Here is a 17,487-nt window from a genome sequence, read left to right on the forward strand (position 1 = left end):
CTTTCATGGTTGGATGATTATCATCTAGGTGGTAAGCAATGATGATTCTTTGAGCAATATGCATTGGAGATAGATAGATAACATCAAGTTTTAGTTCCTTGGATATATAGGCCATCAACCTGCAAGGACAAGCCATCGTGGCATATATAAGTAGTCTTGACCGATTCAAAGGCAGGTGATATGTGAAACTCGCAATTCATCACTTATATAGAGAACAAGGTGACTTGGGCGATGTCAAAGTCTTGTTCCCACAGTAGTCTATACATGTCGTGGAAGTCCACGGGGAGTTCTACATCGTTGCCGGGCAAGTGGAAGTACTCCGCCACAACCTTGACTAGAAAACCATGCAGGCCAGCTTTTGCCGCTTCCATGTACCAGAGATGAAACCTCCTTGTCTCCCACCTTTCCTCGTCGACGAGTTGGGCCTTGGTTATCATGAACTTCCCATGCTCGTAATGGCCAGGGCAGTCATCCGATTCAGGAAATAGATGGAAAGGTGATCTCAGCCTGGGATAGAAATGTTAGTACCATATTATGGCAAAGAAAAGTTATTAGCAAATTATGCTCGCCGCTACCATACCTTTCGAACTCAAGTGAGTATGTGAGCTGCCCTTGGTCGCCTTTAGTCTTCGCCGGCGGTGGAGGATAGTGGCTTGTGCTCGCAATGGCAGCAGGCAGTGTCTTTGCCCCCAGTTCCTCCGTGCCTCCCGGTCCTTTGCTCATGCCCTTAGACGGACTGCCGGGAGGTGGAGGTGGACTTGTTGTTGGAGGAGGAGAACGAGGGTGAGGGCTTGTGCCTCCCGGTGCTTTGCTCGTGCCCTTAGATGGACTGCCGGGAGGTGGAGGTGGACTTGTTGTTGGAGGAGGAGAATGAGGGTGAGGGCTTGTGCCTCCCGGTGCTTTGCTCGTGCCCTTAGATGGACTGCCGGGAGGTGGAGGTGGACTTGTTGTTGGAGGAGGAGAACGAGGGTGAGGGCTTGTGCCTCGGGGTGAGTTCCTTCCCTTGTCATCCCCACCGTTGCCTTCGTCATCGCCGTCGCCGTGATCCGGATCATCGGGGGGACAAGATCCTGCAACGGATGGTTGTGATGCTGGTGTCGCCGTCAGCGTAGAAGTCGGCGTCGAGAAAATGATGTCTATGTCGTCCTTGTTCCATAGGACTTCGGAACCCAAGGCAGCTCCAAGGATCGTTATCCCTTCTGCATTTGGATATTCCATTTCAAATTCTTCGTATTCGGTCGCATACCATGTAAGTATCATGGCAGCATAGTTGGCAGGGATCTGGTCTTGGTTGAAATCTTTGATATCTTCTTTGGGGTGCATGTAACCCTCACCCACGGTCAACTTTTTCGCCCTGCCGAACGGGATCGTGAGCTGGACGCGCATGGGTTCCCGGATGGCGTCGATGGGGTGCCTTGGGCAATCCTCGATCATCGGCAGTGGCTGCCCTTGTGTCTGCCCTTGTGGAACTTGAGGCACGGCCACGCCAACCTAGCGAAGCATCTCTGACCTCATCGACACCATATCTGGGTCATTGCTCGTGAAGGCTTCTTTTATGGACTGGCTGATCATTTTGGCCACGCCTTGATCATAGCCCTTCTGAAAGATGCCCTCCTTGTACCTCTACCTTGACCGGTATGTGGCAGCGTCGGATTGCCATGACTCCATTGAGTTCCAGCTCATCTTCGACGACATGCCACGGACGCGGCCACGGTGCTCGGGGGTTCCTAGCGCCAGGGTCAGCAAGTCCTGGCCCCTGCGAACCTCGAAGCTATCCTTGGATTTAGCGGCCTCGATGACAGCCCTCTCCACCTCCTCGAACTTGGGCTCATTGAACTTGCTCTTGAGCTTCTTTGGCTTGCGGGCATAGATGAAGTCCTTAGCCCTCAAGTATACACCGTCGTACGGATCGGGAAGCCCGGCGGCAGCTCTAGCCCTTTCTTCCTCCCGCCACTGGGGCCTCTTACTAGCAAACCTAGTCATGCCCAAGTGGTGGGGGTGCAGGTTCATCTTCGCGAGTGCGCTGAACTTGGTGCTCTTTGCCTTTGCTTCTTCTGTTGTTCTTTGTTTGCAGAACTCTTCCCAGTGATGTTCCTTCACCATAGTGTATTTGACACAGGGTGACTTGCCTAGCTTCAGGTAGTACCTGGTCAGCATGGACTTGAAGTTTCTAAAGGCTCTTCCTGCCACGTGCATGACCCACTCCCTACACTTGTCAAGATCGGCGTCCTCGGGATAATGGAAGCTCCTCATCACCTCACCCCAGATATGTGTCTTGTAGTCGACCGGGACATTGTTCCACTCCTCCCAAGTGATCTCCACCTTGTCCTTGACTATACATGCCACCTGGTTGCTAAACTTGGCAAGGACCGTGGGTGGCGACAACGGGTTTCCCTCTGGTCCCACCTCATGGATCACATGGACTTCGCCGTAGATTTCCCTCCGGTGCCTCCCGTGTTCCCCCCTTCTCAGCTTTGTCCTCTGACCCCTAGACTTGCCTGAAGTGGTTGGAGATGGAGCGGGGGGTTCTTTGTCCCCGACTTGTTCCTCCTCGAAATTCAATTCTCGAGGCACCACCAGCATCTGTTCAGGGTTTGGAGACCGCGCACTTTCAACTTCATCGTTCCTCGGTTGGTAGGTCGGATCATCTTCATCCTCTGTACGACGTTTCTTTGTTGGCCTCGGGGTCACGGACACGTGGCTCTCGAGGCTAGTTGATGATGATGCACTAGGGGTAGGGTCGCGCCATTCGCTTATCGGTTCCTCCGCCATTGGAAAGCTACAATGAATACATATTTTAGTTGTATAGACACAATTATAGAGTAGTAAAGTAGAGTAGTATTAGAGTAGTAAAGTGGAGTAGTACTAGAGTAGTAAAGTAGTAGTAGTTGGCTCAGATTTGCCCCATAGTCATCACATCGCTTTTAAACTGGTTGCACTACTAGGGATGTGTACATCAATGATGCTCTTCTTTCATCACTGAAGACTCCAAAATCGTCACATATATTATTTTATGACGAATTTGTGACAATATGGTATTCGTCATTGAATGCGCGTCATATTTTATCTACCGTGACGAAACGTCTATTTTCGTCATAGATGTGCATTTGTTCTATGACGAAATGGCCGTCGTCATAGAAGTGTATTCTTTCTATGACGATCTATTTTCGTGATTGATATAGCCCCTTTTTCGTCATGACTTGCCGTCTGTTAGGCGGCCAGACGACGTCTGCCACGCTGGCAGCTGACGTGTCTTGTCCACGTGGCGCGTCCACATTGTAGGTGACGTGTCCGACCACGTGGCAGCTGACGTGGCCAGTGATGTGGATGGTCCACGTGTCCACTTTTTATTGGGCCACAAGGCTTGCTGTGATAGGTTCTCATTTTCGTCACTAAAGTAAATAGAAATTCGTCACAGAATCAATTACCAAATCGTCACAGAAAGGTCAGATAATTCATCACAAGTGCAAATGCTGATTTCATTACAGAATGCAAATAATACTGAAATGACCAAAAGCTTCCATAAATTAACAGATCCAGTATTCCAATGACCAACAACTTAATCAATAATTCTAAACTCGGTTCACATAACTCACTAGACATCACATTTGAACTACTAGTTTCATCTCAGTTCACAATAACATCACAGGAAATAATAAAAAGTTGCCAACCACCAGCAACATAAGTTACTACATAAACAAAATCACCAGCAGACCCCTTGTTTAATGAACCAGCAGCTACGAGCAGCGCTCATGTCGAAGAAGCATTGTTGATGGCCAAGATACGCTTGAGCAGCGCATTGTTCTCCTCCATTGCCTTGTTGTTTATCTCTGTCAGCTTCTTGTACTCCTCCATCTCCTTTTGTGTCCTCGCCAGCTTTTCCTCAGCTTCTTCACTTCTATGCTGCATTGACAGAAACTGATGCCAAATAGGTATGCAATCATGAGTCATTTATTTGTTGTCAGGTAACTGAATACAAGTAGAAGTCAACAACATAGGATTATTATTTAGCAAGTATGTCTAGCTATATTGGATTATGCAAGAAACAAGATGCATCTAAAATCAAGGGCATATATTAAAGAACAGATTAAAAACATTCAAATGCAATGCAAATATTCCCCATCTAGTACTTTCAAGATAGAAGAAGCACCTTAGTTGCCAGGGGTTGTGGCTGCTCATCAGATTCAGTGTCATCATCATCACTATCTCCTTGATCATCATCTTCAAGGAGATGCTCCACCTGCTCCGATGATGGTCCCATATTTTCCAAACATCTTCAACTCATCATCAGTAACAGTATCTGACAGATTCTTCACATATACATTACTGAATTTGAAATTGCTCGAAACATTTTCCCTGTCCTGCTTGCGAACAAAAGGTCCGACATACACTTTCTTGTCATTGATAAGCATCCCATTGAGTTTATCAATAGCAGACTGAGCAGATTCATCCCTCTCAAACTGAACGAAACCATAGCCCCTTGATTCTCCTGAGGGGTCTGTTGCAATTTTACATGAAAGGATATTCCCAAATGCACAGAACGTGTCATATAAAGCTTTGTTGTCTATTGACTTATCAAGATTCTGCCAAATTAGAATAGAGGGGGTCAGGTATCACAACTGGAATAGTCAACAATGTGGCGTATAAAGATTTAGAACACCACTAATGGAACCTTCTAGTCCCAAGTTGGCGTAGTCTACAGATGACCTAGCAAGGAGTTCAGCAAACAGGATAAAAACAAGGAACACACCTTAATAAATATATTTCCTGCACCACTTTTGCGCGAACTGGGGTCACGGTTAGAATACATGATCCTGATAGGCTTTCCATTGATAGGAGTGAAGTTAAGCAGTTCAAGTGCCCGTGCAGCTGCAATAAATCTCTGATCAATACAAGGCCATAAAGAATAAAGAGAGGGAGGGGCTCCAAAGTGAAATGTAGTATGCAGAAGAGTTGGTCAGAAAGCAAGTGGCCACAATTGAGGACCAAAGGGCAACTATAATATTTCCCGTACGGTTTTTACAGACCTCTTCAGCATAACATAAATAACATGGATAGAGCACAATAATAAGATTTTAAAAATATATCTTCTGGTAACTAAACAGATGTTCTTTGGCGTCCATAACATAATCTGAGGTTGCAACAAACCAGCCAACATTATATATACACATATATCCAACATCACAAGGCAACATCTCCCATGATCGAACAGCACATTAAGCCACATGAATTCAATAGAATGAAACAAATCCCACTAACTTCACATGGACAGCACAGGAAACACTTGCACAGGACAAAAACACAACTCCTCTAAAGTATTGGCACCTATTCAAGTTATCCCACAGGATCTATCCAGCAAGGTAATTCTCAATTTTTGGGGGCACCCAGCAGGCCAACCTCCTTAATTTATGGGGGCACCGAAGCAGGCTAACCTCCTTATTTTGAGATAAGTTTAATATTAACCGTATGAAGCCACTAACCGATAGATCGAGAATACTGCAGAGGAGTTCTCACCGTTGCCAGGATTGTTGTAGTTGACGTAGGCGTACCCGAGTGACTTGCGGGAGTTTATGTCTCTGCAGACGTGCACGGAGACCACGCCGCCGACCTGGCTGAAGACGTCGAAGAGCTGCGCGTCCTGCACGCTCTCGTGCAGGTCACCCACGTAGAGCGAAGTCGCCGGGAACGCGGCCGCCGCAGCTGAGGCAGCCGGTGAGCCGCCGGACTCGGACGCGGATCCAGCCGCCGCCTGCCCTTGCGCCACCATCTCCGATCAAGCGGTCATTTTTGGGATTTTTCTGGGTTTTTGCGGATTTTTTTGGGGTAGTTTTTGATTTAGGGTTTGATAAGGGTTGGGGGCTCTCCCGGGGCAGGGCTCCCAACGGCGGCATCGTGAGGAGAGAGAAAGAGCGCGGTTGGCGGCGCGGAGGGGGAGGCGCGCTATTTGTACCGCCTGGGGCAAAACCTTCATCTTCTGAGGCCATTGGATCGGATACGGACGCTAGTGGACGGAGGCGATCGGGACGCGTGGGAAAGCCTACGTGTCCGAGCTGAACGGGGGCTCCACGTGCTTGCTACGAAGGTGCTAGCAATATACTCTATATTTTATTTATCAGAAATGCTATATAACATACATATTTTTTAGCACAATTTTTTTTCACGGACAAAGTATGCAGCTGACATTCCATAAATGTGTATATGGTCATTTACATCATCCTGAGGCCATAAACTTTGATTAAGACATTTGCTGCACGGACAAAGTATGTCTGATCTAAGAGAGAGAGAGGAGGCGGCGCGTGTTCTTGGCGGCGCGCTTGTCGAGCCCGAGGGCCAAGCGGAGAAGGTGGCGGCGGCGAGAGAGATGGGGAAGACGAGGAGATAGACGGAGGAGACGAGAGAGTGACCGAGGATGAGAGAGTGATTGGGGGGAGGGGGTGGGATGCTCACGGCGCCGCGAACTTGAGTCCTTGGTAAGCTACGTTGTATATTTTTAACTCAAAGGGTCCTGAAAATCTCTAACAATGAAGCTAAAAGGAGTTCTTTTGTTTCTTCATGTGGCATCCCCCTTAAAATCAAAACTACTAAAATAATTTTGAGACACCAAATGATCTCAAATGAAAATTTGATAAACATCAAAGTTGTAGAGGTCACGAAGATCTACAACTTTTATTTTGGTCATCTTGTCATTTGACAAAATTTGAACCTTTCAAATTTGAAATTTTAAAAAATGACAAGTTCGAACCAAAATTTGAGACCCAAAATGATTTCAACATAAAAAGTGATGAATACCAAAGTTGTTCAACTCATTAATATCTACAACTTTTATTTTAGTCATCTTGTCATTTGACAAAATTTAAAACTTTCAAATTTGAAATTTTGAAAAACGACAAGTTCAAACCAAAATTTGAGACCCAAATTGATTTCAACATAAAAAGCGATGAATACTAAAGTTGTTCAACTCATGAATATCTACAACTTTTATTTTGGTCATTTCTTCATTTGACAAATTCTTAGCATACATTTTTCACTAATCTTACACATGTCTCATATAGTTTATAAAACCTTACGAGATATGTGTCACATTTGTGAACAATGTCGTTACCACTTTGTCATATGAAGAAATGACCAATACAAAAGTTGTAGATCTTGATGAGTTATTCAACTTTGGTATTTATCACTTTTTCAGCTGAAATCATTTGGGGAACCAAAATATTGTCTGAAGTTGTATTTTTTTGAAATTCAAAATTTAAATTGCTCAAACTTTTCATATGTATATATTGACAAAACCAACAAAATAAATTGATAGATAATGATTTTAGAAAATTTTAAGAAAAAAAATCATCAGATTTGGAGTTAGTATGAGTAAGAAAAACTAGTTACAAAGTTGACCCACAGATTAAAAAAAGAAATCACACTGTTCACTAAGATCATGTAAGGATCATCTAGAACAGTGTGATTTCTCTTTTTAATTTGTGGGTAAACTTTGTAACAAGTTGTTCTCCCTCATACTAACTCCAAATGTGATGGTTTTTTTCCTAAAAATTTCTAAAATCATGCTCCAGCATTTAAGTTTGATCAAACTTGGATGTGACAATGTTTTACACATTTTAAAATTTGAAATTTGAAATTTGACAAGTTCAAACCAAATTTTCAAACCCTAAATGATTTTATATGCAAAAGTTATGAATACAAAAGTTGCTCAACTCATCAAGATCTACAACTTTTATTATGGTTATCTTGTCATTTGACAAAATTTGCTCCTTTCAAATTTGAAATTTTAAAAAATGACAAGTTCGAACCAAAATTTGAGAGCCAAAATGATTTCACCATAAAAAGTGATGAATACCAAAGTTGTTCAACTCATTAATATCTACAACGTTTATTTTAGTCATCTTGTCATTTGACAAAATTTGAACCTTTCAAATTGGAATTTTTGAAAAACAACAAGTTTGAATCAAAATTTGAGACCCAAAATGATTTCAACATAAAAAGTGATGAATACAAAAGTTGTTCAACTCATGAATATCTATAACTTTTATTTTGGTCATTTCTTCATTTGACAAATTCTTAGCACACATTGTTCACTAATCTTACACATGTCTCATATAGTTTATAAAACCTTATGAGAGATGTGTCACATTTGTGAACAATGTCGTTACCACTTTGTCATATGAAGAAATGACCAATACAAAAGTTGTAGATCTTGATGAGTTATTCAACTTTGGTATTTATTACTTTTTCAGCTGAAATCATTTGGGGAACCAAAATCTTGTCTGAAGTTGCATTTTTTTAAAATTCAAAATTTAAATTGCTCAAACTTTTCATATGTATATATTGACAAAACCAACAAAATAAATTGATAGAGAATGATTTTAGAAAATTTTAGGAAAAAAATCATCAATTATCATGTTATACGTTTACAAATAGAAAAACATGCATGCCTTTATCACAAAACGGCGAGTGCTCCAGTGGTAACGCACCAACATGTCTAGCAGTAGGTCGCGGGTTCGAATCTCCCTGCGTGCGCTATTTTTTGGCAAAAAAAAGGGAGGCGGAAGGATGCAGGTCCACCTGGACCGTGTGGGCCACGCTGCCCCACTTGTTCGCCACCACGTCCTCAGGCTGAGACCCGCTGGTGGGACCGCATCGCCACATCTTCGCGGTTGGGACCCAATGGTGGGACCACATCGCCACGTCCTCGAGGTGGGACCTGCTGGTGGGACCACGGCGCCACGTCCTCGAGGTGGTACACAAGCCAAACAATCTATGACGATTTAGTTTTGTTGTTTTATGACGATTCTTTTGTTTTCGTCATTATTCTTCGTGCCAAAGCTCCGTCACTTGTTACTTATGACGAAGCTAGAAATTTCGTCATAGAAGGCGCTTGTTCTGTGACGAAATTTGTAAGCGTCACGACTAAATCGTCATTGATGAACACATTTCTAGTAGTGTTGCTTGTATCTGGTATACAAGCCATCCTAGTTTAGCGGGGGCACTCGATCATCATCGCCGCTACCTTAGCATAAAAGGGTTCACATCATTGCATATGCCACTGCCTCAGCTTAGAAGTGTGAAAAGAATCATCATTGCAAATACCAAACAAAAGCCATCAAGATAGTTTCAAAATTCGGCCCCAAAGGGCTAAGTCCTTCGGCCATCAAGATAGAGTAGAAGACCAGAGGAGGTGAGAGTAGAGTAGGAGGAGTAGTATAGGAGGACAGTAGCAGCAGCCAGTATAGGAATAGATTAAGTAGAGAAATAGGTAGCACCACCACCAAAATTATATCAAATTTGGCAAAATTGCAGCAGAGTGACCAATTCATCTCAAAATTCTCACAAATTTAGCATGTGATCAGTTTAAAGGCAAGGTACATCATAGGCAGTGGCATATGCTCAGAATTTTGTCACAAATTTCTTTGGCATCATAGGCAGCAAAAAGAATTGAATTCAAATGCTATGGTTCACCAAAAGCATCATAGATCAGTAGTATAGCAGTTCAAAATTCACCAAGTGTAGTATAGCAGTTCAGTTGAATTCAGAGTAGCAGCAGCAGTAGTAAGACAACAGTGGTAGAGAGAAATAGGTAGTAGGTAATATAAGTATGCCTGATAATAATAGCAGTAGTATGTGATAGAGAAATAGGTAATACAAGTACCATTTTGCATCAAGCAGTAGAGTACTAGTAAGGGGATAAGTAGTAGCTAGCCATCCCAAAAAACTTTCACAAATCAAAAAATTTGCATCAAGCTATAGAGTGTAGGCAGTAGACAGTAGAGTGTAGGCAGTAGAGTGTAGGCAGTAGACAGTATACTAGTAGTAGGCAGTAGTAGTATACTAGTAGTAGTATACTACTAGAAAGTAGTAGGCAGTAGACTACTAGTAGTGGACTACTAGTCAGTAGTAGACAGTGTAGTACAGAGGAGCAGGCAGATATAGTAGCATAGTATTATAGAGACAGGGGTAGTAGCAGGGACAGGGGAGGGGGACTGGGGAGGAGCAGCACTTTCTATCAAATGGACACTACAAGGCAAGACGAAAATAATATTTTGACTGCAAGAGGGTGCCATAGCTCCCCTGAGAGTCAAGGTCATCTTCATATCATTGGTTTCTATAAAGTTGCCTCTTACTGACTGAAATTCATCTTGCACAGAAAAGTATGAAGCTCAGGACAACACTTTGCACCAATCAAACATTATATGTAAATTTTTAAGAGAAAAATATGAAGCTCAGGACAGCACTTTGCAATTACAAATTTGCCCAGGGAAAGGTATGCTAAAGCTTAAAAATGATAAAATCACTAGTTTATATTGAATCCTTTATTCTGCTAAAGTTCACAATAATGGAGATATACTGTAGGATTATAGGATCAAACTGAACTGTTACTGTAGTCTATCTACTACTGCTAATGGTTTAGCACTAGGTGTCTGTTAGAGCTTGTTTTGGGTGTCAATGTTATGCAATTGCAATTCAATTGTGCGTCTGATTATGGTTATGAAACTGCATTCTGCAACGTCATATGAACTCAAACAAATTTAGAAGGCATCCTTTCCAGCAAGATCTCCTAAAATTAGTTCACAAGTTTCATCTGATAGTATTGATGACTGCTCATGGACAAACTAAACCTCCTAAATCAGGGAATGCAGCAGTACTAGACAACTACATGTTGCAGAAACATTCATCACCTAATGCTGTTGAGATTCGAAGCATGTAATTACAGAACTAAGGTAATGCTGGAACGTAGTTCTTACCTCGGCCTGGGCGCAGCAGGTTCCAAGTGAGGGGGTAGCGGCTAGAGCTCCAAGGACGGGGCCCGGCGTGTCGACGGTGACCGGGGAGGAGGACGGGGATGGTGACCGGGGAGGAGGACGGGGCCCGGCGTGTGGACGGTGATCGCGGAGGAGCTCGGTGGCCGGCGCTAGGGTTCCGGGGACAGGGCCCAGCGCGGAGGAGCTCGGCGAGCGCTGGAGCAAGGGTTCCAGGGAGAGGAGGATGGGGGCAGGGGCGGGGCACGGGCACGGGGGAGGAGGACGGGGGCGGGGGGCGCGTGCGGTGGCCGCGGAGGAGCTCGGTGGCCGGCGCTAGGGTTCCGGGGACGGGGCCCAGCGCGGAGGAGCTCGGCGGCGGAGCAAGGGTTCCGGGGAGAGGAGGACGGGGGCGGGGGTCACATATATAGCCACCGATTAACCGCGGTGGTCAATATAATTCGCCCGCCACGGTAAATGTTTACTGCAGCGGGCACTTACACTGCCCGCCGCTATTAATCTAATAACCGCGGCGGGCGCTGTTACATGCCCACCACGGTTAATACTGCTGCACTAATTTGCCTCTGCCTATATTAAGCACTAGCTAATTGATCAAGTCACTGGGTGAAAAAATAGATAGAAAGATTTCAACATCTTTGGATGTGTATTAACTGCATTATTGGCTGAATAAAAAAAAGAAACTGCATTATAGTCCACTGTTCTTTGGATCTCAGATCTTCACAGGCATACCAAGAGTTGAGCCTCTTGCTTGATCAAATGGGCTACTGGAGCTCAAACTTGTCTTCAATGTTTTCATGTTTTGTTAGAAATAGTATAGGAGTAGTATAGAAGGACAGTAGTAGCAGACAGGATAGGAATAGATGAAGTAGAGAAATAGGTAGTACTAGTAGAGTAGTATTGTATAGTAGTAGTAGTAGATTCAGTAGTACTAGTAGAGTAGTATGGTTCCATGATATTAATAATAAGTTACAAAACTTGTCTTCAATAGATCGAGCTATATTATTACATATATGTTTCTGGGATACATATATCATTTTGGTGTAGGTGCTTTCACCGTCCTCTTCTCACCGTCGGGGCAGGCCCACGACATCATCCTGGACTTGTTGAATCGGTCCTCGACGGCCTTGATCTTCTTTGGATGATCGGTAAAAAGCTCGAGCTCTGCGTAGTTGTTGTATTGTTCGGGACTCTGCACCCCATCAGCTCCCACAATCCGCTGCTTTCCGAACACAACCACATGCCTTTTTGGGTCCTCTGCATATATATAGTAGGCCACTTGCGCGACATTGGTTGCTAGTACCCACGGGTCATCTTTGTAGCCGATACTTTTGAGGTCCACGGTGGTTAGCCCATAACTGTCCACTGCAACCGCATTCGGTTTGACCCACTGGCAACGGAAGACGGTTATGCGTAGGTTTTGGCCGTAGTCAAGTTCCCATATTTCTTCAACTTGGCCATAGTATTGCCTCCTCTGGCCCGTGGACTCTTCTTCGCCCTCGTATCGAACACCGCAGTTCTGTGCCGAGCTCTTCTTGTCCTTGTCTTTCGTGTGGAACCTGTAGCCCTGGATGTCATACCCTTGCCACGTGGTGATTTGGCTGGATGGGCCTAACACAAGCCTCTTAATGGTCTCTGTATCTTCATCAGGGCATCCTTCAAGGGGTATGTGTTGCTCTTTGAGCCACTCTATGAAATTGCTCTTGTGATGGTTCTGGACCCATGCCTCCATGCACTGCCCGTCATTAGCGGCGCGGATCTCTTCTAGGTGCTTTTCAATGTATTTCTCCATGCTCACTAACTGACGAAGGATGCTGTAATGAGCTTCTTGCACCGTTCGGTTTGCCACATCGGTGCGTACTTTTCGGCCTGTGCACCCCATCCCTGAGGTTTTGCCTTTGTGGTGATGGACAGGCAGCCCAATCACCCTCCCATCTCTTATGTACCTCATACACCAGTTCACGGCCTCCTCCGTTGTGTATGCCTCGATCATAGAGCCCTCCGGGTAAGCGCGGTTATGGACGTATCTGTTGAGGGTGGACATGAACCGCTCATACGTCCACATCTGGTGTAGGTACATGGGGCCTAGTTGATGGATCTGATCGACCATATGCATCATTAGGTGTGGCATAATATCAAAGTAAGATGGTGGAAAGCACATCTCGAGCTGGCAAAGGGTCTCCGCGATGAACTCCTTCAGGGCAGGCAGCTCAGCCTTATCAATGACCTTCTGGGTGATGCGGTTAAAGAAGTATGACATTCGTGTGATGACCATCTTCACGTACTCTGGACGGATAGCCCTAATCGCAATTGGTAGGAACACCGTCAGCATGACGTGGCAGTCGTGTGAGTTGTAGCCGGTCATTATGAGGTCTTTCATGGAGACCAGGCTCTTGATGTTGGAAGAGAAACCAGTCAGCACCTTGATACCCCTAAGCAACTTAAGAAAAGCCGTCCTCTCGTCTTGCGTTAGGTTGCAGGCCGCACCCGGGATATCGACTTTACCGTTCTGAGGGGATCCTGGGTGAAGGTCTGGCCTGATGCCCAGATTGACAAGATCCGTCTGTGACTTGATACCATCCTTTGTCTTGCCCTTGATGTCCAGCAGGACACCGATAGTGCTTTCAAAGACATTTTTCTTCAGGTGCATGCAGTCGATGGCATGGGGTGTATTCAGTGTTTTCCAATACGACAGGTACTTGAAGAAAATTGACTTCTTCTTGAAAGGAACGGCGGTGGGGACTTCCTCCGTCTGGTCCTGCTTTTGCTTCCTTGTTTGCTTGGGCCCCTCTTCAGGCGGCTTCTTCTTCTTTCCAAACTCCACCTGATCCATGTCCTTAACCATCTCATACACCTTTGTCCCCCAACTAGTCTGCATCGTTTGATCACGCTGCGGCTCGTCCTGATTATCGAAGTATTTGTTCATAATACTTCTTCTATACCTATGATTTTTGGCGAGGAACCGTCTATGCCTCGTGTACACCATCTTATTGGATCCCTTAAGGTAAGTGTAGCAGGTCTCGTCGATGCAAATTACGCAGCTGGTCTTCCCTTTGATCTGCCCCGACAGTGAGAAGAGACCGGGGTAATCGGTGATGGTGACAAAGATGATTGCTTTTAGTGTGAACTTCTCCTTGCGGGATGCATCCACCATCTGGACCCCAACATCAAATAGTATCTTCATTTCCTCCATGAACGGCTCTAGGAACACATCTATATCATTACTGGGCTGCTTCGGTCCGAAGATAAGCATGGTCAGCATAAGGTACCTACGCTTCTGACACAGATAGGGAGGTAGGTTGTACATGGTGAGCACAATGAGCCAAGTGCTGTGCGAGCTGCTAAGCTCACCGAACGGGTTCATCCCGTCGGTACTCAGCGCGAACCTAACATGCCTGGGCTCCTTGCCAAACTCTGGGTAGGCCTCATCGAAATCCTTCCACTGCTTGCCATCGGATGGGTGCCGTAGCTTGCCATCGTCTTTCAGGCGGTCAGCTGATGCATACCAGGACATGAGCTTGGCATCGTCCGGGTTCCCAAATATTGCACGCAGGGGATCGGTCACGGGTAGGTACCACACCGACCGTGCTGGACTTTTTCTGTGCGTGTAACCCTCTTCTTCATCGTCCTGCTGAGCCGAGATCTATTTGGCCGCACTGCTCTTCTTTGCCCCCTTCTTGTTCTTCTTCTGACCACCCCGCAAGCCTCCCTTGTCTTCTGCATCTACGTGACAACCAGCATTTTTCTTGTACCGACTAAAGCCGCAGTGCGGACAACTCATCAAATTCTCATACTCATTGCCTCGATACAGGATGCAGTGGTTAGGGCATGCATCAAACTTTCTAAGCTTCATCGCCACTGGCCGGATCAGCTTCTTGGCCCAATAAGTATTGGCGGGCACCTTGTTAGCCGTTGGGTACGTGGTGGCAAGGTAGCTTAACAACTCATTGAAGCTAGTGTCAGACCAACCATGACAAGCCTTCAACATCAACATATGGAGGTTAAAATGGAGCACCGTGCACTCCTTCGGACAATCACCGCCATCCTTATAGAGAGGATCAACTGCCGCCTACTTCAACTCTCTGAAATTCTCCAACCACTTTGGGCAACCCAACACAACGTCATCTTCATCGAAGTGTTTGACTAGATCTTCAACAAGCTGCACATCCTCGGGTTGGCTCACAGTATCTTGACCATCCCCACCGTCGCCGGCTTTGTCGGCTATGTCTTGCATTAGATCATCCATCGTGATGTAATCACGACAACTGTTGTCACTATCAGCTGGCGCAGCTGCTACTGAAGATGATGAGGAGCCGGGTGCTCCTAAAGGATCTTTATTCACCAGTGGTGCTGTCGTCGTCGGCGTCGAAGAGCTCACTCCAGATGCACCGCCACTCGCACCAACTCTTTCGCTGTGAAATGTCCAGACTGTGTAGCCCTCGACGAAACCATACATGATCAAATGAGTTTGCACATCGCTGTCTCGGTGGGCTTTCAGGTTCTTGCAACGAGAACATGGACATATGGTTTTCATCTGCTTCAGTCTCTCACGGTGAGCTTTACCAGCAGCAATAAACTTCCTTAATTCAAAGAGGTACCGTGGATCATTCACTCTATCGATCCGGTACATCCATTCCGACCTATCCATCATACCTGCGAACATTATCCGTCACAATCAACATAAATAAAGAAGAATTAGGAGAAATTGATGATTTTTATGTCCAAAATCATGAAAAAGAGAGGAAATGACGATGTGAAAGATGAAGCATGCATCTATGATGAATCTAAAGTTAAAGAAATACATGACATCATTTTTTCCATTAAAATTGATCTAGATCTAGATCTAGATCTTGAGAGAACTCTAGGTGATGGAAATAGAGAGAGAGGATGGAAGGAGAGAGGGAGAGCCTTTATGGACCTCTTATGATGTCCTCCTCCCTCAAATCCAAGCCCTTCAACTCAAATCAAAAGTTTCCTCAAATTTTAGGGCAAAACCTCCCCCCATGAGTTTGAGAGAGGAAGACCCGTGGAGAAGATGAAGGGGTGGTGCTGTGTATTTGTGCAGGCTTTACCGCGGCGGGCAAGATAAAGCGCCCGCCGCGGTAAATCAACTCTTTACCGCGGCGGGCAGTTTAAAGTGGCCGCCACGGTAAATTATATTAACCGCGGCGGGCCATTCATACCGCCCGCCGCAGTAAATAACGATTTCCTACGGCGGGCAAGTAAGGTGGCCCGCCGCGGTAAACCTTTTTCCCGCAGCGGGCGCCTCGGTGGCCGGCCTCGGTGGCCGGCCACCGGTTAACCATGGCGGGCAAAAGAGGTGCCCGCCACGGAGCCCATTTTGGCCACGCTGCGCAAATTGATTCCTGTAGTAGTGTTTGTCAGTGATTAAAATAACTCTTCTATATATTTTGATCTTCCGTTATTGCCATGAGCTACTAGCTGTCTCTGTGTTTCTACTTTCTGAAATTTGGAGACGCTGTTGATTATACCTGGTCATTTATCATCTAGTCAGACTACTACTACATGGCCTCTTAAATTAATCTAGATATTTGTCTGCCGAGAGATATCAAAAGTGAAATTGATCTGAATATTAAATCAGTGGCATTAGAAATTCAGATTAGTGCTTATTTGATCTTGGACTGCTATTGTACCATAAAAGATTAGGCATATTCTTGGGAATTGGAGGCGTGTCCTCATCATAGAAACTCTTGCTTCAAGAGTAACAAATGCAAACCACCAGCTCGAATGCGAACCAAGTGCTCTAGGAGTTCGAGCTCAGTTTGGCAATCTCTCTTGAAAATTTTGGAGGCCAAACTCTCAAGGAATCACTAGGAAATCAAAGGAATCGGAGAGCTTGGGGGCCTTCAATGGCTAGGTTGGAGCTTGTCTGCTGGTTGGTGAGGAATGAATGGACGAACTAACGGTTGGGAGGAGGAAGAAGAGGTATAAATACCCCATCCTCCCAACTACCTGTTAAGTCACATCAGTGCCACAAATTATGTGACAGTGCCGTGGTGCAGCAATGCTACATAAAATGAGGTAGTGCCGCGCTAGCCAGCCACTAAAGAATAGGAGTTAGACAAGGGCTAGCTTGCTTTTGTGTGAGGATTTGTACATGGTGGATAGTGTTGAGCACTTGGTTGCACATTAAATCTTGTGCATTGCATCCTCTTGATAGTGCGGTGGTTCCTAAACTCAAATTCAAAACATAAAATGAATTTGAGTGCATCACCATGTTGTAATTGGTGGCTCTATTGGATGATTTAACTCCAGTAATGCCTAACAACGTGATCGTGAAGATGGAATCAGATGGTAGTATACGAGACAAAAGGGTTTATACTAGTTCAGGGCGCGGTGGCACGCTAAACCCTACTCCAGTTGGTGCTGCTGCTCTTGTATTCGTGTGCTCAATTATAGCGATTGTTGCTCCTAGATACGTCGTAGATAGGGGCGATGGAGATCCGATGCCGAGCCCAAGGTTCCTACCCCCTTTATATAGGCAGAGATTGTAGGGTTACAATGAAGGCGATTGGGTTAATAGGTTGGATTCCTAGTTTGTTACAAGGAACGCGCAACAGATTGATCCTATCTATCTTCTAGATACGCCTATCTTGGATATCCTCGACTTGTCTTGATCTCCACGTTGGTCCATCGCCTTGGCCCTTTGTGGGCCTCTTCCTTGATGGCTGCTGGGCCGATAGCCTAGACATGGCCACATATACGG

At 45.4% G+C, this 17,487-nt stretch overlaps 1 protein-coding gene and 1 pseudogene across 2 annotated transcripts; both read right to left on the reverse strand.

Moving 5' to 3' along the window:
- Nucleotides 1-3,507: 3,507 nt before the first annotated feature.
- LOC136482163 (polyadenylate-binding protein 2-like) lies at nt 3,508-5,857 on the reverse strand. Of its 2 annotated transcripts, none has more exons than XM_066479395.1 (4): nt 5,515-5,857; nt 4,751-4,869; nt 4,151-4,583; nt 3,508-3,903 (listed from the first exon to the last, which is right to left on the reverse strand). In XM_066479395.1, the coding sequence occupies exons 1-3, from the start codon at nt 5,765-5,767 to the stop codon at nt 4,224-4,226; spliced, it is 732 nt and encodes a 243-aa protein (XP_066335492.1). In that variant the 5' UTR covers nt 5,768-5,857; the 3' UTR covers nt 3,508-3,903; nt 4,151-4,223. The 2 variants fall into 2 exon arrangements, with proteins under 2 accessions (XP_066335492.1, XP_066335491.1); XM_066479394.1 differs by having other exon boundaries at nt 3,508-3,918.
- Nucleotides 5,858-13,423: 7,566 nt separating this feature from the next.
- The window catches only part of LOC136480098 (uncharacterized), a 30,234-nt pseudogene continuing 26,170 nt past the window's right edge, over nt 13,424-17,487 (reverse strand).

This window comes from Miscanthus floridulus, chromosome 9 (assembly GCF_019320115.1).
Source record: "Miscanthus floridulus cultivar M001 chromosome 9, ASM1932011v1, whole genome shotgun sequence".
NCBI lineage: Eukaryota > Viridiplantae > Streptophyta > Magnoliopsida > Poales > Poaceae > Miscanthus > Miscanthus floridulus.